At 37.5% G+C, this 27988-nt stretch overlaps 1 protein-coding gene and 1 long non-coding RNA gene across 3 annotated transcripts; both read right to left on the bottom strand.

The window, feature by feature from the left end:
- Positions 1 to 13340, bottom strand: LOC121858738 (GTP-binding protein SAR1b-like). Of its 2 annotated transcripts, none has more exons than XM_042355373.1 (6): positions 13213 to 13340; positions 8030 to 8088; positions 5133 to 5252; positions 3450 to 3607; positions 2656 to 2799; positions 1 to 1147 (listed from the first exon to the last, which is right to left on the bottom strand). In XM_042355373.1, the coding sequence occupies exons 2-6, from the start codon at positions 8070 to 8072 to the stop codon at positions 1031 to 1033; spliced, it is 582 nt and encodes a 193-aa protein (XP_042211307.1). In that variant the 5' UTR covers positions 8073 to 8088; positions 13213 to 13340; the 3' UTR covers positions 1 to 1030. The 2 variants fall into 2 exon arrangements, with proteins under 2 accessions (XP_042211307.1, XP_042211308.1); XM_042355374.1 differs by lacking the exon at positions 13213 to 13340 and adding an exon at positions 8283 to 8348.
- Positions 13341 to 15979: 2639 nt separating this feature from the next.
- On the bottom strand, positions 15980 to 27143 carry LOC121858735. The gene is made up of 3 exons (XR_006087499.1): positions 26952 to 27143; positions 26564 to 26712; positions 15980 to 25891 (listed from the first exon to the last, which is right to left on the bottom strand). It is a non-coding gene; the product is annotated as an uncharacterized LOC121858735 (long non-coding RNA).
- Between the last annotated feature and the right edge of the window lie 845 nt (positions 27144 to 27988).

Raw genomic sequence — 27988 nt, 5'->3', positions numbered from 1 at the left:
TAATTTACCTTGTTTTATTATACAAAGATTGCTTGTAACAGAAACCTGAAAATAGTGAAAATGACATTTTTACATCACTAAATGAGGGGAGCGCAATGTTGTCAAGCTTCATACGTAAAAACAAGCGGCACGTGAAGTTCAACTTAACACTATAACCGAAGCGATAAATAATTGAATGCTTATTATTACTGATGTTCCATTCAGCTGATGGTTCTTCAGAGTGGCTGTCCTCTGTGTACTCGAGGACAACCCCCCCATTAGTTATACTGTACTTAGCATAGCACTAAAATATTACAACTACTTGCATCACAATGAAAGGGATGATGCACGGGGCCACCATCCCAAAATGAAAACGGCATCACTTAAATTCATAAGAAATTATTTTAAAAATTTAACTGCCACACAACAGTAATTTAAATAATCGATAACAATCTGCTACACTGCGTAGTTAATATCTTACAACTCTTAAATTTGTGTTTTTGTTTTCAGGGTTGTGGGAATTCACATATGAAAAGCTCAACTTGATGTTCAAAAGTAATATTACACAGATTATTATTTGTAGTTAATGTTCATGGAAGTCACAAATGTTAATAGCATTTTTCAAAGCTAAAAGAATAATCAAACCTACAAAACATGGGAATGGATCATGTAAAGGTGAGGCTGGCAGTTAGGGAGTTTGGGCTGGTAAGCTACACATACAAAAATCGTCTCCACTAACCAGCTACAATCCACTATTATATTTAAATTACCATCACATAATGAAGGAGTATAAATATAACTTGGTGTCTGTGAGTTCATTAAAGAACCTGCCAAATATTGCAGTTCAGGCAGCACTTAGTAGTCTGTAACACCCAAGATAAGAGTATGAGACGTTGAAGATTTCATGTCTCCTAAGTCACGAAGTGCAGAATTAAGCTTTAGCCAAATTTTCCACTCTCGACGATGAAGGATCAATGATTAGAAATTGGCGTAACAGACGCACCAGTGTTCAACTTCACTATCATCATACCCTAGTCCAGGTCACTTGCACCTAATCGATGTAATTGGCAATCCAGCGAAAACCTTCACCATATCCTTGCCTTTTCAGAACTGAACACATAAAAAGCTCAAGTGGACGCCCAGGAAGTTCATTTCGGGGAATTTTGTTCTGAAATAAAAAATAAAAAACATTGAGACAAAAACTATATCTTTAGTTTTTATACCAAGCAAAATGGATCAACCTTAAAACTGGTAGCTGATGAAACACCAACCCACATTCTTATTGACAAAATTTACATGGTATCCTAAAGACTGCCATAGCTGCAATCTACATCAGGGGTCCGCAAACCCCATTTTACCGGCCGCATGCGGATGGAAAGGGGTACGTATGCGGCCGGCTGAACGACGTCTAAATTATGGGCTATGTGGCTGGTAAAACTGTTATTATTCCTTATATTTTGGTGAAAATAAAAAGGAGGGAAATCAACATACTGCTGTGAGCAGACATTCCGTGCTGCTCATAAGCAGTCACACCACAGAACTTGTGAAAGCTGCTGAAACACACTTTGAACCAACTTTTTCTGAAATTGCAAACCACATCCAGGCTCAGCCCTCACATTAGTTTTGGTACTGTTCTGTCTGTTTGTATTTGAAATTGAAGCCCTTATATTCCTAGGCAAAAAGCAAACTTTATTTTACCTGTATATAAAACACACAACATATTTTTCGTCATTTATAATATCATATCCTTTTTGGAGGGTTATTGTACAGTGTACTGCAGGATATCACTACACCACTTATATAAAGCAATTTCCCCTGTATGCTTGTATTTCGTGTGCGAATTGGTCGTTAAACTGTTATTTTGTACTGACTGAAGACAGTTTCATATTTACATATTTTATATTGCTAAAAGTTGTTTCCTTAATTTCTTTACAGAATATTTAACTAGGCTAGTGACTAGCACTATTATTTCAATGCAGAATATGTACCGGCATATGCTGAAAATGAAAGCTATGTTTAGTCGTAAATATCAGTGTTATTTATAATATATAATTTTCTCACAATAAAATTTAGTCCTACATTTCTGATTTTACATTCAATTCAGTGGAACTTAGTGCTGACTTATGTTGGCTTAGTACACCTGCAGCCAACTGATTCCTTGCACCATTAAGTAGCCGACTAGTGTATAAAGGTTGCAGACCACTGATATACATGAATCAAAGTACAGTATATTCAGATTTGATTTATCCCTTTAATTATCTTCCATAACAAAAGTTGGAGGAAGAAGAGATTAACTGGGAGTTAGGTGAGGAAGTCAAGGAAGAAAGATAAACCAACATGAACAGGTTATGGGGGTTTGCAGGTACAGTAACTACGGAGCAAAAGGACAACAGCTAAAATAACTCGGCAGGTGTCTAGGTCAGCCTTAAACCACTGTGACAAAAATCCTATTATCTCTGTCATAAAATATTGAAGCAATACATCACAGGGATTCATTGTAAATAAAAATCCTCACACACACACACTTCAATGGAGAGCACATCTAAAATAAGTGTGTTTTATGGAGGGAATGACGAACAAACTTTCAACACAGCTATACCATATTATTCATTGTAAAAAGTCTTGTTTTTGTATACCATGTTGAAGTAAGGCTCAACTACAGGAATAAAAACTAACCTTTCCTGTCGTCTGGCCAAAGAGACCAAAGTAGTGCCTGAGTTCATCCTCTGATGCAGCACCAGGTATATCTATCTTGTTGCCCAGAATAACAATGGGAACATTAGAGAGTTGGTCGTCCGTCAACAGTGAATCCAGTTCAGCCTGTGAAATCCAGAAAATTATGTTAACCAGCCATTTGTAACAACTTTTCTCAAAGAATAAATTGATTTTTTTTAATTTTAGTTTTTTTTTAAACTAGGTAACATCTTGTGTTAAATACAGTTAACATATTGTATTGCCTTTATATACACCAAGTTATATTAAACTATGGTAGGCCAGGATGAAATACAGTACACACTTGTAGAAAAAGTAGAGGATGAAAAAAGATAATGTACATTACAGGGGGTCCCCGACTTATGAACATACGACAAACGAACGCCCGCTGATAAGAACAAGGATAAACTTTAAATATACAGTATTTTATTTTCCTGATGACTTATTTTTTACTTCCATTTACAGTATTTTGTCATTCTATTTGTTCTTTTCTCTTAAATTAAGTGATTTTAGATGTACAAAAGGACTTAGGCTTTTATTTAGTGGGATTTTAAACATTGCTTTGTAAGTACAGTATGCATATAGCATGTGTTTCGACTTGGGAACATTTTTTACTTAAGAACGTCCTTAGGAACGGAACCCATTCATAACCCAGGGACACCCTGTACTGTATTTGTATGTGTGAAATTTTATGAGGAGTCCCCTAACTAGTTAACCATTTTGAGAGTCAGACTTTCATAACTACTACACAACTTTACCTTTGATTCAGCAAATCTGCCTCGGTCTGCTGCATCTATAAGGAAGACGATGGCATCTACTGCAGGGAAATAGTCCTTCCACACTCTCCGTGCTTGGTGATGACCACCCAGGTCAAATGTGGTGAACTTTATTTGTCCTATGCTTAGTTCTTCAGATGCTGAAAGCCAAGTTGAATAAATGTTAGGTTCAACTACAAAGTTACATAACCAGTCGAGACAGCTTCTGCAATTTAGATCTACTGTAATATCTTAGTCTTCCGAGATAATCATTAACCCTTTTATTCCTCTGATGTGAAAATTATTCATGTATACATGCATCAGTATGCAGATGTACAGAAACATTCAACTTGCACACTTATTCCCTGGTACTGATCCCCCATTGGAATATTATTGAAATATTCTGTGGTAGCTACAGTATCAAAGTCCTAAAGAATTAGAGGGCAAAGTTACATTCCAGCTTCCCTATGGCTACAACCAATCAAATAACTTATCTCGAACAATTCTATATCATTCTTTATCTAGTTTTCAATTGTGAGCATTTATTGCACTCCAATTTACTTCTACATCTTTCTATTATGTAAGGTCAGAGCCAGCTGAAGGTAGTGTAGTATTGGTAAGGATCATGTGCCTCATACTAGTCAGTGATGATAATGACCAACAGGCCACTTTAATGCTGAGCTGAGTGTTAGCTTATAATTTAGAAAGAAGTAAACAAAGAGAATTTGCAGCTAGGGATCATGGCTAATATTCCATAAATCAGTAGAAAAACTACAGTGACAGTAGTGGAATGGATATACAGTACATGTTTTGCATACAGTAACTAAAATCTAGTTAATAACATTTCTATTATCAGGTTTGTGAAGATTTTATTATACAAAAAACATGAACCCACCCAGACATCAATAAATTTGGTAAACTTTGCCAGTGGTCAGCTAAAAATAAAAACCCTGTAGAATGAAAACTTGTGAAACCACTCTTGGCACACCTCTGCACATACCTCTAATACATCTTTTCTTGGCACACATCAACAGATGCCATTCAGGATCTCTCGCACACATGCAACCATACCGGAGATCACATGCAATCATATCTTTTTGTTTGCATTTATATTAAGTTTTCTTAATAACTTGTACACTCCATCACTAAATGTATAGTTTGTGTCCCATACAAGCCAGGATGGATGTACAATACTATAGTACTGTCCAGTACAGTATGTAATAACAAACCATCTATATTTACAATAACTTAAAATTTCATATATTTATTCATTAAATAATTACCTCCAGGTCATTACACTATAATAAGGTATATGAAAATAGATGCTGTTCGCAGTGGCCAAACAACAACAACAAAAATCTGAGTAATATTTGTTGTCAAGGAAAATAGGCTTCTCTGGCCAGAAAGAGTAATATCCAAATTCTTAGCTTTCTAGCAGCAAAGGGTTGTTCCACTATAACCAAGCACAATCAAGTGAATATTCATTTATTACTCTGTGTACTAGGGCTACTCGGGAACTGAACCCATGATAATTCACTGTCAGGTTAACTACAGTACATAAATATCACACATCAAAAACTGAAAATATCCATTTATGTAAAAACATGAAAAGTTGAATGCAAGCACACATACAATACCTTAACAGTACAAACACACATCAAACTCCAAATGACATATTATACATACTTGGATGGAGTGTGGGTACATGCTGGGCCATGCGATCATCTTTCAACATGTGGAGTAACGTGGTTTTTCCAGCATTGTCTAAACCAAGGAACAGTAGCTTCCCACTCTTCTTCCACAGACCTGCCAGCCAAAACAGTTTGAAGATAATACAATAAACGAAATGTTTACTGGAACTGTCTATTAATAAAACCAAAGAAAATAAATTCAATTCAACTAGCCTAAATGAACATGATAGGATGGGACAAATTTCAAAAAAAGAAAAATCTGCAATTTGACAAAACCTGCAGAAGGTATATCCAATTGTCAAAGGCAGAAAACAATGCAATTTTTAACACCTGTCAAATAGAAGCTAACCATAAGTTATACCAAATTGGAGCACAGTTCTAGAGCAAATGCAGTTACTAAGTACAGTACCACAAATACAGCATTTATATGATACAGTTACAAGGTTCCGTATATGTTGTATGTAGTATTCTTTAGAGCTACACGAGTGCATTTGACCAAAAAATTGGGTTTCTGGTTTTCATATACAGTATTACTTCCAGATGATACAATGAAGACTAACTGAATTTTTGGCTGGCGGGTCTGGTTGGCTGTTAGTAAATGTTAATAAAATACTGCTAGTCTGCTGTAAGTGTTTTCATAAGTACAGGTATAAAAAATCCAATTACAGTACAATAATTCACAAAACTGGTCAAAGAATTTGATACAAAATGAAATTACCATTAGCCTACAAAATATGGCACATCTGTACAGTACATAGAAGTAAACAGACATGCAGCAAAAAGTTATTTTTGTAGATAAAAAAAGAAAAAAAAAGGAAAAAGAAACTGACCTAATTGTTAGCAAAAATTAAAAAATGCAGCCAACCAGACCATCACCGACTTACAGCACTTGTGCCACACGGGTGACAGCCAACCTTCCTCCTGCAGATGTATCAACAAAGTTGTTTTCCCAGACTTCTCTAAGCCTACAAATGTACATCTGAGTTTGGGGCTCATCACCCCTCAAAAGAGAGACAGGCAGTTATTATTCCAAGCACAGTATTAATGTACACTAATAGCTTAAACAAAACTAGAGTAATCTAATGTGGAAATGCATCAAACATTCTCTAAGACATTATTCATTTAACTTCAAAATGACAATACAGTACAGTATAGTTATACCAAAATACTATTTAAATACAAGTCATCTAAAATAACATATTTCCTTCGTCCTACAGGTGGAACAGAGACGTTTGGATATACAACTCATTAGAGCAGCAACAGCTTGACACAGGCACACTACAGGGGGGTATACATCCATATTCACCATTAGCACAAGGTAGGAAGAAATTTTATCTTCAAAACTGGAAAAAATAAAAAATTCATAACCTTTCCTGAGAATAAACTTGCATTCACATCAAACATAACTTTATATTTCACACAACACAACCTTCTGAATCTAGTAACTGGCACCTGAAAGGTGGTGAAAGCCTTCTTCCTTGCCTTGGAGTACATAAAAGCTTTCTTCCATGCTTGAGTACACCACTTCCCCACTATTAAAGGGGGAATGGAATGGTTACGGGTTACAAATAAAATTTTATTTCGGACACCCTTCTTGTACCTTATCTTCCATTTGAACTTTTAAAATAGTACTTTCCTTAACATAAGCCTTTTTTAATACAGTATGAGCCCAGTTCACTATTGTAACCATGAATCATAAAAACACAGTTGTACTGTACAGTATATACTGTATAGGCAATCCCCAATTTATTCTGTGAAGGGAGTCAGAGGAGATCTTGCTTAGATAGGGTTGCATGAGGCGGCAGTTGGGCAAGACATCTGTTCCCTTGGTTTTGTTGTCGCAACCACTGCTCCACTGTGAACTCTGTTTTGTTCATATTTAGTGCTTCCCTATTGTATTATCATGGCCTCTAAAGCAAGTAAAGGCACAACACCACTGAGGAACATTGAGAGAAAAGGAATGGTACAGCACTTTGAACTCTATCAATTGAAGAGAAACCGAAAATATGAGTCAGGAGGTTGGGCTGAAGCGAAGTAATTTATGTGACATCAGTTAGATTTGCGTGCATATTAAATATAAAGTGTAATTCAATATAAGTGTCAGAGTACATACTGTAAGTGTAAGCAGCCCCCCATCATTTTCAACCTAAGATTCATCTGCTAGAACAGAAGTAAGTGCAAGCATAAATGTATATTGGTAACTTTACATTTGTTTTGGGAAGGGAATTTTCAGTAAAATGATGGTTGAAAGCACTAAGGGAGAAGGTTATACATAGGTCGCACAGCCAACTAGAGGAGTCTAAACGTAATAAAGAAAATATGCTCAAATACCAGTAATTTACTTTCAGTTACCACCAATATAATTACTTAATTATTCTCTAACATTCAATGTTATTCATTCTACAAATAAGCTTTCAATGTGCCATTATTCTCAAACTCACTGGGGACAAGTACTCTCTCCACCAGCACAGCACTCAGCTAGTTTCCTGATTATCTAATTTCTCATTTACTTTTCCCAGTATGTAATATGTAGCAAACTAAATACCCGGTACAAGAAAATTATTCTGTACAGGGGTATTCATAAATTTCAAATACTTATTACGTACAGTAGCTAAAACAACTATCTGTGCAGGTGGGGGTCGATGCTCCAAAATTTTACGTGTGACGAGTGACAGCCTTCGTATACCAAAATTTATCGTCCATAGTCTCATATTGTTTCCCACAAAGTATGCACAGATAGTTGTTTTAGCTACTGCACAATTAAGATCGAGAATTATAATTTCAGAATGTAGAAAACCTGTAGCAAGTGAGATGGTAATACTGTATTACATTCCTAATTAAGCATTATACTGTACATACTCACTAACAAAATATGAACATTAAAATGCTTACCAAGGTATCCCAGCACACCGGTGATCCAATCCCAGAGAAACATTGTAGGGCCAAATGAGCTGTAAGAAAAAATAAAAGATGGTACGGAATCTTGTTACAGTACAACTCTACAGGAAGATACATCCACCAGTAATATCATCTTTATCTAATTGCATAACATTTCCAAAATGGGAGCATGGATTAGAAAATACTCTTTATTCTCCCTAATCTGTTCAAACACTGGTTAGCAATATTGAATACACCTCAAATTTACCAAATCCAAAAGTGAAGCAGACACCAGGCCACTGCACAACACTCATAACCCTGACACTACTAATTACCATCTTGTCTTTTATGTTTATCAGTCCCAAATCTTTTCATATCTATTACATCATTCTCAAGTGTTATCATAAACCAAGTGATAACCTAATACTGTATTCACCAGGAATTCACTTGGGAAGCTTCTACCTCGCATAACTTACCTGTGACCAAATTTTCCACGCGACAACTTTATCAATCATGCCACTGTTGCTCATTGTCTATTTGCCAATCAAATTACAGACATTCCTTAACTTACGTAAGAACCATTACGTGTTAGTGATGCCTAGCAAAATTTCAAGGGAAGGCGATAGTGGTGTGTCACAATGCTACATGACGACAAGTAATACCAAAGTTTACTCATACATAACATCACACAGAAAATCTGTGCACATCAGATATAAACTGTATCTCTACTACTTACAAAGGGATGTATATATAAAGTCAAATTTAGGTACAGCACAGTACTTCATTAATTTATCAGGGAACTTTTAAAGAAATACATCAGGCTCTCTATTAATTTGAACTAGTCTCTCTGCAACATTCCTCATGCTTGCAGGAAACAAACTGAAAGGTCTTTAGTCCTCAAATGGCAACATTGATGTCATGACTGTACTTATGGCAACCCTACTCTTCACTGAATGTATCTTCCACACTCCGATTATCACACCTTTCTTTTCAATAACTTTGTATGGAGGTTCTGGACAAGATCCTTCAGCATATCCCATGAGTACAGTACAGGCCAATATTCTTCATCTTTTGGGAAAAGAGACATATCGTGTTCTTTCTGGCATGTACCACATTTCATTTTTTTTCACCAGTAAAATGATGAGAGCATATTCAGTAAATTTCTACTTGGGGCCATTCTATTTAAAACTATTCCTCCCACTTAATAACAGATAATTCTTTCTTTAATCAACACCAAACAATACATTTTCCATGAACGCTAAATTTCTTGAATTAACCCTTACCCTTCTTTATTACTGTAAATGAGATCGTGATGCCTATATTTATGGGGCACAGTCTGAGATTAGATAGACCAATATCAAATGCTCGCTGACGCACCATGACAAGAAACGAGGTCAAGTTTTTAGTACTGTACACTTATTTTTTTTTCAAGTTACTATCTTCATCATATTATTGTAACAACAACAATCCATCACCTAATTAGATTCTCCTCTTTACCAACTAATACACCACATACTATACATACAGTAAATAGACATGTACAGTATACACACAAAATAAGCCCCCAAATTCATTATAACATTGAAAGCACACACAGCCTCACACTTTCTAGCTTTAGTAATTGATGGGAAAACAATGTCACAAGTGTTTTTTTTTTCTTTAATATATAACATGCTTCTCTTTTACAGTACAGAAGTCACCTGCACTCCCAACAACCTTCCTTATTAACCAGACTACACTAAGACGAGGTACTATCTCATACCAGGTGGAAACTTCAACACAATTATGGCTTTCACCTTTGACTTTTCCATCATAAAAACATAAACTACCTCTTGAGATTGATGTATAGGTTATTTCTTGCAACTGTCAAGTTGTTTTGCAATAAATACATACTGTACTATAATTGGATGCATACAGAAGGAATTGATTGCCCTATTTGTGCTACCCCAAATGCATCCCAATACTGTACTGTACTAATGATAATGGCACTACTCCAGGCACACAATTAGTAGTGATACTGTATCTCCGTTAGCTGGAACAATTGGTGTACAGCACATCTGAGAATGAGAGATTCCCAGGTAATGAGACAACTCTCTCAAACCTGGAGAAAATCCTCCAGACCAGAAAAAGAATTAGTGTCGGGAATTTTCTAGGAATTTCTCAGAATTACACATTATTTCATCCACTGAATTTGCTCCCAGACCCAGAAAAAATGGAGATTTTCTACAACTTTCTGAAAATGTGCCTGATTTTCAACCTCGGAAAATCATTCCCAAACCCGGAATTGAAAGAAATTTTCCGGAAAATTTCTGAGCAAATATCAATTCCAGCCATTGGAGTTCCAGATAATGGATATATTACTGTACTAGGAGTTTTCCCGGATTTAGCTTCTGAAGCTTTGCTCTACCATTCCAAGCACACCATTAAACAAGTGTCAAACATTCCCAGTGATTATTATTACATTATGGTATGCAGTAAATGTACTCTATTATAATTCATCATAGATTATATGAACCAACAAAAACTATCTAACCTAGCTATCCTAGGATGGATATACTGTATATCACTATTATTTAGCATTAATTACTTCTCTGGTAAAGGACCTTTACTTATTCTGCTATTTGTCTGGCAGTCATTCTGATTGATCAAAATTTATAATGGAGTTCCATCATTTGCAAACCTGACCTAACCATACCATGTTTGCAAGCAACTGAATTCAGTAATCCAGGTCATCAGTCTCAGCCAATTAGGATGAATGCCAAACAAATAGTGGAAGTAAAGCTACAGGATCAGACAAACAATTTGTTGTTACAGTATTTTAGGTGAGGTAAGTTTGTATGGCACTGTTTGGGATGCATTTCATCGCTTAACATTCTGGAGCAGTCAGTCAGTTGCTGGGAAACATTTGTCGACAGTTGGAGAACAAACTTGACATCGTCAAGCACATGACAGGCATGGAGAGCCTTTACTTACGGAAAAAATATATATATATGAATTTAAAACTAAGCTTACTTCTACAGAGATTTTTCATAAGGTAGCTGGTTAACCCAAACCCTTGTCCTTTACTATTACCAATCTCTTCATCAAAACACATTACCATCCACTTTGGATAAATATACAATTTAGGCACTGGTTACTTGGGTTAAAGTATCATTTCAGTCATCCACCTATTTGGAAGTAGGTCAGAATCATTTAAACACACAAAAAGACATCAGGAAAACAATTTCAACCTAACCTAAACCACCCTCAGACAGTAGTAACTTAAAATCCCAAAATTCGCTGGATAACACCATTACTTTTCCAGTCAAAGACCCTTTCTTACTTCTGCTATTTGTCTGGCATGTGTTTGTATTGATTGACGCTGATGATACTGATCCTAGATTACTGAATTTGATCAGTTGTAAACCTAAGCTAACTTAACATAACCCAGAATCTTAAAAGTTTACATTAATAAATTACAACAAGTTGAATTAACCTCCTGGCAATGTGTCAGAAAATATCTTCAAGTGATACAATACTGTCACATTATGTCATAAGGTTTAGAAATGTGTCAAAAGAATGTCACATACCATTTTCACCACTTATCTTACTAGCCACTAGGGAGGTTGGTGTATCTGGTGTTAGTTTAAGAGCAAACCCGTGATGTTTGGTAGGGTTACACTGGATAACACCCATCTCACATGTGTCCGGGCCAGGCTGGACTAGAACCTTTGAAATACTGGCGAGAGATAAGTGTGTAAGTGCGTTACCACTGTACCCCCAACGCAATGTATCATAAGGTGTTACAATGTGTCACAACATAAGGTGTCAATATCTGTCATAAGTTTTCACAAGGTGTCACTGCGTTCAAGTGACATCTTATGATACATTAATACCTTGTGGTACTGATAGCAACACCTTGACCGTATGATATTAAAGCCTCACAACAGACCAAGCAATGGTACAACTCTTTGTTTACAATTGTTCCTAGTTGATAATATTATTTAGACCATTAAGTACCTAAGCTTTAACATTACCACTTATGTAATGACAATATTGTTTTACAATTCTCATATTGGATTCATTATCTAATGTACATTAAATAGAAGTTTAATAAACAAAATTGCCAAAACCATTAGTGATATACAAAGGAATGTTGGGGTCCGACTAATTACCCAAATGTAGCCGCAATGAAGTCAAATAATGGTCCTACATGAATAAATCAGACTGCCAATCACTTCTCGACTAGTATTTGGTGTCACAAAGTCACAAAAAATTGGAAAACGTAATTTAATCTGAGTTAATAGATCGCGTGCATGTACCGACTAATTACCCAAATGAATGAAGTCTGATGGTACTTGCCAATTCTCGAAACGAAGTTGGTAAACTTAATTTAATCTGAGTTAATAGATCGAGTGCATGTACCTAACCTAACCTAACCTAACACACCTCATATTAAATAAAGTTTACCAATTTTCTCTGACTTTATGACACCAAATAATAATCGAGAAGTGATTCACAGCCCGATTTACTCTTGTAGGACCATCATTTGACTTCATTGCGACTACATTTGGGTACATTTAGGTAATTACTCGCTCCCTCGATACATGCACGCGATCTATTAACTCAGATTAAAGTAAGTTTTCCAATTTTTTGTGACTTTGTGACACCAAATACTAGTCGAGAAGTGATTGGCAGTCCGATTTATTCATGTAGGACCATTATTTGACTTCATTGCGGCTACATTTGGGTAATTAATCGGACCGGGAATGTTGGGTTACACTTCCACAAAATAAGTATAACTACGCATATACACCCCCCAAAAAAAAGCTAACCCTAACAAGAACCTGCCAAGATGTACAGTACCAATCAAGTCCCAAATTTCCTTTAAGTCCATCAAAACATTTTGGATTTTAATCTTCCATGTTCCCAAATCTTTCACCACATTTAAAGGGCAGAATGGGTTTGTTAATCCTCGTAATCTATACCAACATTGTTATAAACTTAATATCTAAGAAGTTGTGACTGTTTATAGTGATGTTTAATGTCAGTTCATAGACATACACGATCAGCTGAGATTTCCCGTCCAACAGTGAACGAGTTAAGTTTGTAGACTACCCGTCAGATAGAGACAAAAATCTTAAAATACAGCGTCCGGGAACATAACCGACACATCTTCATACTAATAAGTTATTCGCTAGACGTTAACTGTTACTTACTTGTGTTAAAAACAGCGTATTAGAGGCTGGACACCGACAAGATCATTCTACTGCCAACTACAGCTCATAAGGAACAAAGAGAAAATCAACTTAAAGATTATAAACAATGTGAATCTTCCTGTAGGTAGTATAAACACTATAAATAGACCTTATACGATGTGTTTTTGTTTTATAACCTTTGTTTTTATGACTTGTTTCTATCATTTATATTTCCTCCCTGTTGGAACTTCTGTGACGTAAACAGCTTCCGGGGTCTTGTTTCTGACTATTATATTTAATTTTATACAAGCATTTAAGGTAATAGTAACTCAATTTTATATTTAAAAAAGAATAAAAATAAAAATTAATTACAATGTACCTCTTATTTGATACTTTTTTGTAATATCGTTTAAATAGAATATTTGTTATCCATTACATAAGCCGTAAAAACTGTTAAAATGTACTCAGTAATTATGACGTCACTTATGATGACACTTGCTAAGGGACGGAGGGAAATTTAAATAGACACATATACACATGCGCCTCTCTCTCTCTCTCTCTCTTTCTATATATATGCAAGTAAATCACTGTAAGTGCGCGTGATCCAAGCATATGCTGATAACCACAAGGAAACAAGAAAACACGAAGTTCCCAAGCGCTTTCGTGTAATTCACATCTTCAGGGGTGAGTACAGACTAAGGAGAAATACTTAACAAGGCTTATATATATATATATATATATATATATATATATATATATATATATATATATATATATATATATATATATATATATATATATATATCATGTCCAAAAAGCACGCGGACATCCATATACAAACAACACCTCACTATTCGGGAGTCGAACCTCTCATGTTGCTTCACTCGTCTCTTACCTCATAAAAGTTGTCTTAACCACTTTCCATTTATTATGTATCACGAAATCTTGTATCCGGCCGATCCTGTGTTTGACGTCTGAATGACGGAGGAACAGTGGGAGTGTTTTTAAATTTGGTGGCTACCACATGTAAGGCCATGTCATATTTGAACAGTTTTTTTTACGTGGCACGCTAAATGCATCCAAACGATGATGAATATTTTTGTCTGAAGATGAATTGTTGATTAGAATTATGTCATATAATCACCCGAGCCTCGGCGAAGAATTCCCCGCCTTTAAGCTAAACAAAAAAACCTATATTCAGCTGGTTTTAGGTTTATTTACTTTACATCTTGCAAGATATTTCCCTGATGACAAAAAGTAAATGTACTGCAGTACAGTACTGTACAGAGATTAGCATTTTGAGATCCCTGTAAAACATCATAAATAAACACAGTGGAAAGTTAAACTACTGGAGGTGACTCACGCGACGCTACAGACGATGGTTGTTCAGAAACTGTTGGTGGTGTTTGTGCTTCCGAGTGTGTTGAGAGTGTAGGGAGTGAGCCAACACGTTACCCTTCTGCATGTTACACTTCCTTGAGACACAACATCATGTCCAATTAACTATGGCGGACATTTTATACAAACCTGCACTAAAATCATAATCCCTCGTAACTGACATTAATATTTAAGAATGTTCTCTAAGGTTCAATTGAGGGGCGTATGTATACTGTATTTATAATGATAATACTAAATACAATATCTTTTTTCGTAGTTTAGGTGACTGGAAGATAAAAAAAGGAAACATATAGGCCCCAGTAAGTAATTCTGGTGCTAATCGGTGTACTGTAGTTATGTTAAGCCAGTTCAGGTCACTACGAACCCATATGTAAGTTAGATGATGGTAAGACGCTCCCTGTCTTAGTGATCTGGCTTTTTCTATTTTTTCACCATCGATCAGTTCACTAGCTGTTCGGGTGGTTGGTCTGTTCTTTGTTACTTTGTTATGATCTTTATTGTCCAGTGTTAGTACAGGAGGAAATTAGAGTACCCGAAGAAAACCTGTGATGTTTGGCAGGGTCACATTGGATAACAGATAACACCCTACTGACTTCTGTTCCGGGCCGGGGATTGAACTCGGGACATAAATATGAGAGATAAACACATTACTACTGTTGCCTCTAATGTCTTATTATTTATCATTACGTCAGCCAAATAAACTCCGTCGTTCCACCAGCGAATATATACCTGTTGTCGCTTGATATTGATAACAACAGGGAACCAGTTTACAGAGGTGCAGACCGTACAGTACTCTCGGTTTGCTGTATATAGTACTGTGTTTCTAGGCCTCTTTATACACGATAAATTACAATTTCTTGAGTTGTTGGTGGTTGGGTGCAATGTCTGGGATCCTTAAGGCTGGGTTTGTACTTTAGTTAATATCATAAAAATTACATTCTCTCCGGTATACAGTACTGTATGTGTGAACTCCCCTGGTATGAATATGCACCTCCTGGTATTAATATTCATCCCTTGGCATGTGTTCAACCCCTAGGCATATTATTATTATTATTTTCATATCGTTTTCAGGAAAGTTATCAATTATGAGTGTTTTATCTTTACAAGGACCATTTCTGTGTGCAGGGTGCCGTGTTATCTACAGTACGCACGTAACAACTGAGGCTGACGCGTTATTTTTCACCTTAAATGATGTGATCACTTGATACCCTATAAAAGGTTTATTTGAGGTACAACACATTTATAGCCGTCCAGCAGTACTGAGAGGACCGTAGTTAGGTGTCTTCTGGCAGCTTCAAGTAGGGTAAAATTTGTTCCGTATAAATTCTGAATATTTTATCTGTAACCTTCATCTTCCTAAGGATATCATCACGGAATAATAAAATACCCGTTCAGGTTCTTATTTTTATTTTACTAATATTCTCTACATTGTAATTTCAGATGAAAAATGTCTGTCAGAGGAAAAGAAAGTTGACTATGTATCATCAGTTGGGTTTAAGAAAGTCGAACAACCTTACGGCGGTTCCACTTCAGCATGTTGTGTTGTGTTCGTTCCTTCATGTGTTGGCCAGCGGTGGGTGTGTGGGGAGGAGGAAGAGCTGGACAAGACAGACACACTCACATCTTTGTATCCGCCGTTCATGTGATCACCTTTCGATTGTAAAGCAAATCCTTATCAGCTCTCAGATGTAAAGACAAAAGAGGACGTATGGCTGGATCAAACACGTAACCCAGAGGCGGCTACATGGCATTAACCCCAAATCCACTATAGTTAAGATAATTTGACTGATTAGTTTACATCTCGAGGCGACAAAACCAAGAAGTGAATGTGTGATGGTCCTGATGGCTCCTCCTCCTCCTATTTCCTCTACATAGGGTTGTATGGTAGGGTCATGGGAGCCACCTAAGGTACTAATGAAGAGTACCATGTGGCTTATCGTATACCTGACTCGTTAGTGTACCATACCAACCTGAGAGGTACTGTACCGCTGCTGGTGGTATTGTGTCTTAAGGTCCTATTCGATATATTGTTGTCCATGGTTGTATTATTACCATGGTATATGTGATTCACTATCATGGAAAGCCTGATCCACTACCATGGTATTGTTCAGCCTATACCATTCCCATACAAAGCCTGATCCACTACCATGGTATCGTGTACAACATTGCCCAGTATGTTCTACCTATGTGGCAGAGATATGCTGGTGAATGTTACTGACGATATACGAGTGACTCAGTACTAACACCCGAACCCGGAACCGGTCTAAATATTCCTATTAAAACACGAATTGAGTTAAGTTAGGGATGGGTAGGGTCAAATTAAGGTTATGTTAGGTGTGGGTGGGGTTAAGTTAAGGTTACGTTAGGGGTGGGTGGGGTTAAATTTACGGGTAAGTTGGGTTTGAGGTGGGTTAAGTTTGGGGTGGATGAGGTTAAATTACGAGTAGATTAGGTAAATCTTAATTTAGCTAGAAATAGGATAGATTATGGCACTTAGGTTTGGTTATGTTAAGTTAGGGGTAGTTTAGGTTTCATAACGTCGGATTAAGGTTAGATATACAGTAACATAGCATAGTTTATATTAGGATTAAATTAAAATGGTCATGTTAGGTTAAGTTAGGTTATTGTAAGCTTGATAAGGAGAAGATTAAGGTGGGTTATTAGGGATAGGTAAAGGTGGGAGAGATTAGATCTGATTAGGTTCCGCTTTCGGGTCCAGGGATTAGCGAGTACCCCTACAAATGTCTCGCCTCAGCTGACACACACACAGACACACTATGTCCAGCGTGATGAGTGTCGTGGGTTATCAACAAGATGTCTACACCTGATGACAATAATAATCAGGTCAATATGGGTGGTAACATTAGCCATAACTGAATGGTCGCGTTTGTTTACATTTGTCATTAGCAGTCGTCCATATTTGTGTACATCTATGAAAGGAACCTTTATAATCCAGAAAGGAATAAATCTGACACAAAAGAATAGTTATGAATGAAGCTGAAGAATGAATTAATGGTCGACGATTATTCTTTTTTAAAGATTTTGTTATGATCACAACCTGACACAACACACTTATACACACACACATACACACAAACATACAGCAACATAGACGCTTACGTTTATGTCAATACCACATTCACTAATACCATAACTCCTCATGTACAACGATATGCGTCATGATTTATGAAATAATTTTTGATGGCACAGAAGATAGTGGTTACAGTATTTATATATATGTAAATATGAAATGTTGAGGGTGTAAATAGGGGCGAGAGATAGCCTATTGCTCAAGTACCCCCACACGAGATGGTCACCGTCACATAGGTTCTTGCAATACACCTCTCATGGTAGTCGTCTCACCTGCTTGGCTTAACTATATTTACATGCTCTTGTTTCATACATTGTTAAATTCTTATTACTAGTTCTTATAGTTTTGTTACTCCTGCCTGCATTACTGTATATGAATAAATTATATGAGTTTCGCCACAAACCTCTGTATTTTGAAAGCTATTGCTTTACCACACAATAAACAAAGGTGGCTGGATCACATTTTTGTGACTTTCGTGCGGTAGAGTATTGGGGTAACTCAGGTATCTCTACATATTGCTTTGAGGAAACACAAAAGTAGTAATGCGTCATATACAAGTTAAACTACACAAGTAATGAACAGTTTAGCAAAAATATATTCCATACACATTATGAAGATCTGAACTCACAGGACTGACACCTTTATCCAAACTATTCATAAATTAAATATAAGTAATTGTGACATTTCTCTTCAAAACAACTGTATTACCAGGTCTGGATTCATAGAGAATCGCATGATTAATCTTGCTCGTAATTTAAGATTCAAGAATTCACCTAACAGTGACTTAATCTAATACACAAAAGTAACACATACCGGCACTTAACCTTAACGTAGCCACTGACAGGAGATAAGATTAAGGCACAGAAATTATTCCAAAGAAAATCTCCGTAATTATGGCACTTAACCATTACCAAAGCGTTTTAAATGAAGTCCAACAATATGAAACGTTTTATATTAACAGTTACGAGGATATTAAATTCATACGAACCTTTATGAACTCGTTAAACAGAATGACACAATACATAATCATGGAACAGTTCCTCGTATACTGGGCAATCATCGATCATGTCATAGCATACCTGACAGCAAGACTAACCCCCGGACCAAGAACAGGAATCGGGCCTGAAGCTTCATACTAAAACCGTGAGTTAGGTTAGGTTAGGTTAGCATAGTTTAGGTGGAGGAGGGGGCAAGTTAGTTAGAGTAGAGTAAGGTTAGACGAGGTTAGGTTTGAATAGGTTAGGTTAGGTTCGTGGTCCGGGTATAAGCAAGTCTCCAGGATATGAATGCTTATGCCTGTATCAAGAGGATGTGTTCTCCCTCAACAGTGTCGTAAGTCAGACATCTGTTTATAACAACGGGTCAACAGCAGGTGAACAGTCTCTTTTGCCTTGAAAAAACTCTGTCTTGTAATAATCTATTGACTTCAAATATTCAAGGAGTGGGGTTATATAGCAAAGTATACTGAATAACATACAATAATATTTTTTTGAACACAGACAAGGGTTCGTAGCCACACAATTCATCAGAAAAAAAGCTACACACAAAATCTCAAAATCCGGTTGCCCGTTTTTTTAAGTACAATATACAAAATCCGACAAACACCATGCAAACCACAATATATCACAAATAACACTATGAATATAAGAGACGAGATGATACAAATGAATAAATTGGTGCTCAGGTGACACACACACACACCAGGTGGGTTTTGATCTTGAGTCGAAGAAGGTGACCTCCAGGTGTTGGGGAGGGAAGTAACGCACTAACTTGCCAGTGTCCTCCGGATGAACCCGGTCACTACCACCAGCGAGATCTTCCTTACTTCACGAACGGTGTGTCTCACTTCGGCAACTATTACTTTAGCTCGAGAAAGTTGAAGTATTATCAGGGGGTAGGTAGTTTAGGTCAGGAATGATGCGTCTGAGTTAGGAGCAGTAAGTTTAGACCGGGATGCTGTTAGCTTAGACCAGGGACTGTCAGTTTAGATCGGAGACTGCGCAGGCCGGGGACTGTTAGCTTAGACCTGGGATTGCTAGCATAGACCGGAGACTGCTAGCTTACATTTGAAACGGCTAGCTTAGACCAAAAATCATTAGCTTAGTTCATGAACTGTTAGCTTAGTTTGGGGATAGTATTATGAGAGTTGACCAGATGTTTGTATGGTAGAGTGAAACTGGCTTCGTCGTGGCCTGGCTGGACCACACTGACGGCTCAACAGTGATCAGTACAGAGCGTCCCTCATCCACTCGCTACAACACTCAGGGAAGAAGTGTTTGGGACATGAGTGTTGGGTTCCGATTTACCTTTTGATATCCAATATGGAAAACTTACTGAGCACTGGAAAAGAACAAGCTCGGTGCTCTGCTGGTGTAAGAGTTTAATGGACTGAACTCTCACTTAAGGCCAGCGACGGACAAGAGAAACATTTTCCTTAGGGCTGTGTTGTGACAGTACGAGCCTTTGTTTATCGATGGATTTCCTTGACAGTTGTTGGCAGGAAGCCCCAAAATAATAATGAGTCGCATGTCGCAGCAAGCAGGAGATATGTTTGTGAGAAGAAATCCATCAAATTATCACGACTACCAAGTCATGGCGAGTCGCCAACAATTAGTGATGAAGGCGAGAGCGAAGGACAGCGTTAATGAATGGGTTCTCTGCGATGATGGAGGCATAACATGATATTTTATTCTTGTATACATCATATATTTATATATATATATGTGTGTGTGTATCTAACATTTCTCATGAAGATAGGTACAAAATAGTATTTACATTATTACATTATTTCCAATACATTTGAGACAACAAAGCAAACCAACAAAAACAATGGCTATGTTCTAGAGGCCTTAACCTACAGTGTTCTCGTCAAGTGCCATGAAAGCGATCTTCACTTTTCTATTTTCCTTTATTTTCCGTGAAGAAATAATCTAGACTTCCCTCCGTTTCTTCTTTCGGACGTGATATTCTTGGCAGATGTGTCTCAGTAGGTGTGTGTGGAAGTGTGGGATACAGTTTTTTGTTTATCTACCGCTTGTCCCTCACTACAGTGCCTCCCATACACCAGATCATAACACAGGTTCACGTCTCTCAACACATTCTTCTTTTGTTTCCTTTAAGAAGTGTATCATGTCTCTTTTAACTCGAGTTCATTTTTAACTTAACACGCGATCACGTCTCTTTAACACAGATTCAAGTTTCTGAACACATATACAAGTTTCTTAACACATATACAAGTTTCTTAACACAATTCTTACTTTCTTGATCATAAAGTTGAGTTTTTTAGGGCAGATATTAGGTACAGTACGTCAATAGATAATCTGGGTTTTTTTTTATGAAATACCTTTCACTACACGGTGCCATGGTAATCATATTCTAAGAGATGGAGTTGAAATGCCAGTCATAAGCTTCCCTACTATAGCTGGTAACTAACTACATTATCACACCGATTCACTGAAATTATCAAACCAACTAATTGACTCTCAAGTGTAATCATCCAATGAGATTATTTTGATTGTGTCTTGAATGCTTTGTTTACCTAAGACGGCCATTAAAGGTCTTAGGGTCTATAGTAGATGAGCCAGTCTGATTGTACATAGAGATTGTTATGTTGGCCACACGTAAGTATAGAATAGATGCCACAGATGAAGTCAAGGATAACAGGGAGCAGTCGAGGAACAAAGGGACAAGTCAAGGAAGACAAGGAGTAGTTGAGGAGCAAAGGGAGAAGTCAAGGATAACAGGGAGTAGTCGAGGAGCAAAGGGAGAAGTCAAGGATAACAGGTAGTAGTCGAGGAACAAAGGGAGAAGTCAAGGAAGACAAGGAGTAGTTGAGGAGCAAAGGGAGAAGTCAAGGATAACAGGGAGTAGTCGAGGAGCAAAGGGAGAAGTCAAGGATAACAGGGAGTAGTCGAGGAACAAAGGGAGAAGTCAAGGAAGACAAGGAGTAGTTGAGGAGCAAAGGGAGAAGTCAAGGATAACAGGGAGTAGTTGAGGAGCAAAGGGAGAAGTCAAGGATAACAGGGAGTAGTTGAGGAGCAAAGGGAGAAGTCAAGGATAACAGGGAGTAGTTGAGGAGCAAAGGGAGAAGTCAAGGATATCAGGGAGTAGTTGAGGAGCAAAGGGAGAAGTCAAGGATAACAGGGAGTAGTCGAGGAGTAAATGGATATGTCAAAGAAGACAAAAAAAATACAAAGAACGAAAGATGAGGCCAAGGAACAAAAATGAAGTTAACAATATCTCCTCCGACCTTTGAAGCACTGGCAGGTTCAGTCATCACACCAAGTAAGCGCTTGTCATTTGTTTATATTAAGAAATAACAGACTTTTAAAGTAATGTATGATTAAGTGAGATGATTAAAGTGCTCGAGTGAACAAGAATTTATTTTGGGGTGGGGGATATTATCAGTCATTTAAAAGTATGGGAATGATTCAGAGGCTGTGTTATTCTACTCAGGATACAGACAAAAGTTTAAAGGGAAAAAGGAATTTTCGAGTGACATTTATCCAAAGGTCGGGAGTACCATCAGACTGGCATCGTTCTCAATTTAGATTGTACCCTCAGTGACACGAGTCTCAACTTCACTATTATCATGTTTTTTTGCTCAACTGGAATCAGTACAGTAATAAAACTGCTCTCACATACCATGGTTTCATTCAGTGCAAAATGGGGAAACAGAAATAAGCAAAATTGCATGATAAGTTTGATAAAATAAACTCCAAATGATCTTAAGATTTCAATGTCACTGATAAAAAATCTCTATAGTGTTCAACGTTTCATTACCATGTTTAAATTTAGGTTAGGAGGACGTGGGATCATTATTTACTAGAAGCAAATGCTCAGCTCTTGTAAGTGCCAGACAAAGCCAAACACCCTCGTTGTGCACGTCCTTACAAACTACACCCAGCTACTAGATTTTCCTTCTTTGTTTTGATAAGAGCTGAGGTATGAAGGGCGTAAGACTACATAATCAGCTCCTGCTACTTTCGTCCACCACACCGTGGTCCACCTAGTCAGGTAGTCTTCCTACCATGTCTATATCTGTCCTAATGAGTAACAGATTACGTATAATTCTTAAAGCTAATCCCAGGCCTGCTGGTGAGAGAAAGTCTAATATCTATGGAACTTGAGTTGAGCTGTGGCTTACTCGAGGAGGACCCAAACTACCACACTGCATCACACTCTGTAAATGTTACAAATAAGTCAGATCATCGGTTAATAATATTTACACATTAATTTTTTAATGGTTTAGCTGTGTTATGTATCAGTGGCGCAAACCATTAAATCTCCCGCTGGTTAGGATTTGTGATAGAAGCAACGCACTATGCACCCTCACTTTTGGGACAGCCTGTGGCTCCCTCTTCTCACTCATAATTTTACGTTTCTTTAGAAATTTAAGTAAGCAATACATTTTAAGTGAAAACTGGATGGAGATGATTCAGTGATGGTGAGGTGTGTGACCAACTCGGGAGGAGGGAGACAGCAGCATTGTCCAGTCGTATGTATTAAAAGCTGACTACTTGGTTGGTGCCGTAACTAAAGCCTTCCCCAAAGGCTAAAAATTCCACGTAATGATGTATTAATGAAAGACCCTAAACAAAATATGTTAGATATTTTATGTATTATATAACTATAAGAGTTTTATTGATTAGTATCGGGTCTTACACACAGATTAAGATACGTTTTCTTTGTTAACATGTGGGGGTCTTAGCTGGGCGACCACCAACGGAAGCAAGTTTTTAACACCATGGCTGATGGTCACCTTGGGCGACAATTGGTCAATAATGCAACATGCATTACAAATAGCTTGATCGACTAAAAAGCTACATCATAACTGGTAGCCACACTATGAATGGCATCACTGTGGAATGTTTGCAAAAAATAATTAAGCACAGCAAAAACTGTCTGTGCATGACACTTAATTCCACAAAAACGCTGTAGTGTCGTGTCCCATAGGTTTCATTTATATGAATTTAAAGCTATCTCAAAGCATAATATATTTTGCAGAAATGTGAGAAAACATATTTATATACAAAATTTATTGTAAAACACGAAGCATATTAGCTTGTTCAAAGGCTAACATTTGATGTAGGAAATCTTGACACACACTACTGGCATATTCAACTCCAGTCGCACGCGATAATATTAATTTCCTTACCGAAAAAAACGTTAAGTTTGTAATGCATAATGTAATGCAATTTTGTGTTTACAGTAACTGAGAACGTGAGACAATTTTTGAAGAAAGTAATAAATTTGCCTCATGTCTTGTAATACACATAAATTTTCTCTAAGTCTCGTAATTGTACGTCACATGTTTCTTAAAGCTTTAATCATTGAATATAAACTTTGGAAATCGTATAGAATTTGAGACCATCTTCTGGGACTTCCTTCACATATCTAGCACCAGGCATCAATTGTTATTTTTGTCTTCAGTAAATTGATCTTACTTTAACTTCTCTGTTTTACCTGAATGAAAACATAAATTCTTCAACTTTTTTGAATGATAATATAGATTATATGACACTCATGCAACATATAAACTACTTTCAAATTTTGTATGATCATGAGAGGTACAATTACTGACTAGTCACAGTGTCTCTCTGCCTCCGCAGCAAACTCTTCATAGTATACAGGTACACTAGGTCGTCCCTACAAGTCTTGACAACACCTTAATTACACATCACATGTAAATTGAAACTTCACTTACAATATTTTGATTTACATACCGCATATCAGACAAATAACCTTAATCTGCCAATTTCATTTTTTTCTTTTAGTTATTTTTGTTTCTTTTAGAAGACCATACTAATATTATTGAACTCTAAGGTGAAGATCTTTCCTTATCGGACTCAAGTCTTTTAACACAAGCGCATATCAAGACACTTTGGAACTGTTAAGGTGGATTACTGGTCCAGACTCTTCTCATTACCGAACAGTTTAAAAATCCCCATCTGAGTGAAGTAAACAGGAGAGCATCATCATCACACCTTAAAAGAGTTGATCACATCCACGGGAGTATTAAAACTGTAACGTGATGAACACCCAAGGAAACATCTCGTCTCAAAACACCAAACACAGTGCTTGGCAGATTATAATAACTGGCTGGTCTGAGAGTCAGGAAGATTTTGGACACATAAAAGTTTTATATATATATATATGTATTATATATAATGGGTTTCTGTTGCAACCTTGAGGCAAGTATGGTCACCTTTCTTCGGACCACTTGTACTTTCTTGAGGTTAGGGATGAGAACTAGAAGAATTATGTCTTGACTACGTACATGAAAGACACATATTATCAAGTACAGTAGTTGCTCACTGGATCGTTTCAAAAGCCAAGATAGTGTGGGACTGCTTATTGGCTGCAGCCTCCACGTGACACATCACACCCACATGCTTCATACAATAAAATAATAGTAATGAGCACATAAAATGGAATATTTCCTTTTTTAGATTTGAGTGGTTCATGCATTTTTCTCTGAAGCAAAACGCTACAGTTCTTGTATGTACACATCAACATCGTCTGTCTCTGTCAGGTTATTCCACATCTTCAACATTTTTCACACATTATTGTTCACACCATCATGCAGTGTTTTTTACTATGTGTATATACAATGTTATATTCGTGATGAAGTCTATCACATTTATCTATAAATCTGGATTACTACACTGTGCAAAAATTTACTCTCCTTTTCTGCTTACATAACACAAGGTATTTGAGGGCCTCGGTGTACCTCTCCCTGTCACCTCTCACACAGGCGATACTCCTCATTTAATCTGAGAGGTAACAGTATGAGGCCACCGATTGAGGACAACTTGGACTATCTACGGACCCGTTTTCCTTTGTGACGAGTGACGAGCCGTAGCACAGTGACTGTTAACTTTATTTTTAAACCCGTTTTCCTTTGTGACGGGTCATGGAAGTGCACCAATTTATTATTTTTTTTATTAATAGACCCGTTTTGTTTTGTGACGAGTCATGGTAAAGTGCACCTATTTTTCTGTGTGTTTTTTAAGACCCGTTTTGTCTGGTGGCTGGTGAGTCCTAATATTGTGTGTGGGAGCTACTCAATGATGAGGCACTTGGGCAGGTGTAGGTGCAGGTGATGATGGAGCTCTGGGGTTGCTCCCGGGCAGTTGGTCAGCTCCAACTCCTGAAGGTGTCGCAGCTGAACCAACGACGACAAACCCGCTGACGTCACCAACGAGCAACCTGCAAAACACAATCAGGTTTACCATTTTCTCTTAAAAAAGACAAGTTAAGGACTAATTAATGGAAATATATTACTTTCCCTCAGGAGAGACAAGCCTTACGTTCTGTAATATCCGCGCATATAGGAATACGCCATTCTTCTCCACACAGTATAGAAGAAAAAATATCTCCTGAAGATTAACCCCTACAGCTTATGTCACCTTATGATTAAATATCCTAACACTGCACCTGGGAAGGGTTAGGTTAGGTTAGGTTAGGTTAGGTTAGGTTAGGCCTTGGTGAGCTCCCCTACAAGGCCAAGGGAAGGAAACACCTACTATTTAGACAACCAGTTCATCTTCGTCTACTGTGACAGTCTGGTGTGTGGCTCTGAGCGTATGAGGAGGTATGTGAGGTGAGTGTATGTATTTATGTATGAGTGTATGAACTATATAACTATATAAGGTGTATTAGGCATGTTAGTGTAGGTGTATGAATATATGAGTGTATGACCTGTATAAGTAAGGTATATGAGGCATGTAAGTGTATGTATGTATGAGCGTATGAATTAAGTGTATGAGGTATGTTAGTACAGTATAAGAGTATGCATGTATGAATGTATGACCTGTTTAAGTAAGATGTATGAAGCATGTTACTCTAAGTGTATGGGTGTATGAGGCGTTCGTCACTGACCTGCGAGAGAGAGCACTTGTATGTTCCTCATAGAGCACAGGTGTTGGACCCCGAAGTCTCGCACCTGTGAACACCAGCGGAGGAAGAGTGCAGACAGGGAGAGCATCGTGGATATGTACCCCACACCGATGTCTGTTATGTGCACACATCTGTGGAGGCCAACACATGTCTTAGATCAACACTTGTTTAAGCTTCAACATTTACATCAGATCAATTACGTGTTTAAGATCAACATTTTTAAATTAATACTTGTTTTAATTAGATCAACACTTACTTTAGAGCAACAGTTGTTTTAGGTCAACACGCTTTAGGTCAACACGTCTAACAGTTAGTTACATGAATAAGTGAGAATAAGTTGTCAGGTCAAGACAGAACAATAATAACCCACCTGTCTAGCGTCAGTTCCTCCAGCTGGTTAAGGTCGCAGGCGATGTACTCGAGGGCGGCGTCAGTGATGCGGGGACACCAAGACAAGTCCAGTGACCGGAGGCGACGGAGGTTCTCGGCGATAAGCTCTACCCCGTCATCCGTGATCTTACTACACCCACTCAGACTCAGCACCGTCAGGTTGGGCAACGAGTGTACTGTGGAAGATGTAGGTAGTTAGTATTTGGTAATGCATAACTTGTACAGAGTAAAATGAAGGTATCAAGGAATAAACTTGTACAGAGTAAAGCTCTTTTGATAGTGTGGGGTGCCCTTTACCTAAGTGCCGGGCCGCCTACATATTAAAATTATTAAATATTAAGTGAATTGTGACACAAGACAACTTATTTTCTTTTGAAAAATATTCATAATTCCTAACAACCAGTAGAACATGGTCGACCAGGCAGGAAACTGTTCTACTTATCGCTCAGGTTAGAAAAAATAACATTCAAATGTGAATACGTACTCTCAATGTACATGCATGTATCTGCCCTCATGCGCGAGAAACTGTGAAACTGAAACCAGAACGAGGATACGGGTCATCATTACACAGGCGTTGAAGGTGATGTACAGTGCTTCCTATAATTCTACTAAATAAGTCAGTAATACAGTGTACTGATTTCTTAACTTGATTTACACATGACTTGAATCAGTTTACCAACTTTCATATCAGATCTCGAAAACTGTCTTAAATTATTGAAAGGCAACGAAATACTGCGCCGACGGTCGAATGGGCCAGGGGAAAGACTATACTCTGTGGCGGTGCCTCAACACTCACGGGCGAGTGTTGCCTCACCGTCAACACTCAGATTACACCTCGTAAGTGTCTTCGTGTCTGTTGTTGTCACACTTTGCTCCGCCGCTTTGTTAAAGTGTTGTGTGTGATAAGAGAGAGAGAGAAAGAGGGGGAGGAGAAATGAACGGGAGGGTCATGCAGGAAGGTCAGGTTGGCTGAGAGAACCTCTTGGTATACCGTATTTATCATGAGGACACACGGAA

Source organism: Homarus americanus, unplaced genomic scaffold (genome assembly GCF_018991925.1).
Source record: "Homarus americanus isolate GMGI-L3 unplaced genomic scaffold, GMGI_Hamer_2.0 scaffold74, whole genome shotgun sequence".
Classification (NCBI taxonomy): domain Eukaryota; kingdom Metazoa; phylum Arthropoda; class Malacostraca; order Decapoda; family Nephropidae; genus Homarus; species Homarus americanus.
Note: the sequence above shows the minus strand (reverse complement) of the source record. Positions and strands in the feature narration are given on the sequence as shown.

Excerpts from the sequence above, each read along its gene's own strand:
- LOC121858738 (XM_042355373.1), bottom strand. The coding sequence starts at position 8,072 with ATGTTTCTCTGGGATTGGATCACCGGTGTGCTGGGATACCTTG. Across the intron at positions 5,253-8,029 it reads CGGTGTGCTGGGATACCTTG|GTCTGTGGAAGAAGAGTGGG; the intron begins GTAAGCATTTTA and ends TTTGGCTGGCAG. Across the intron at positions 2,800-3,449 it reads GCAGATTTGCTGAATCAAAG|GCTGAACTGGATTCACTGTT; the intron begins GTAAAGTTGTGT and ends TGGATTTCACAG.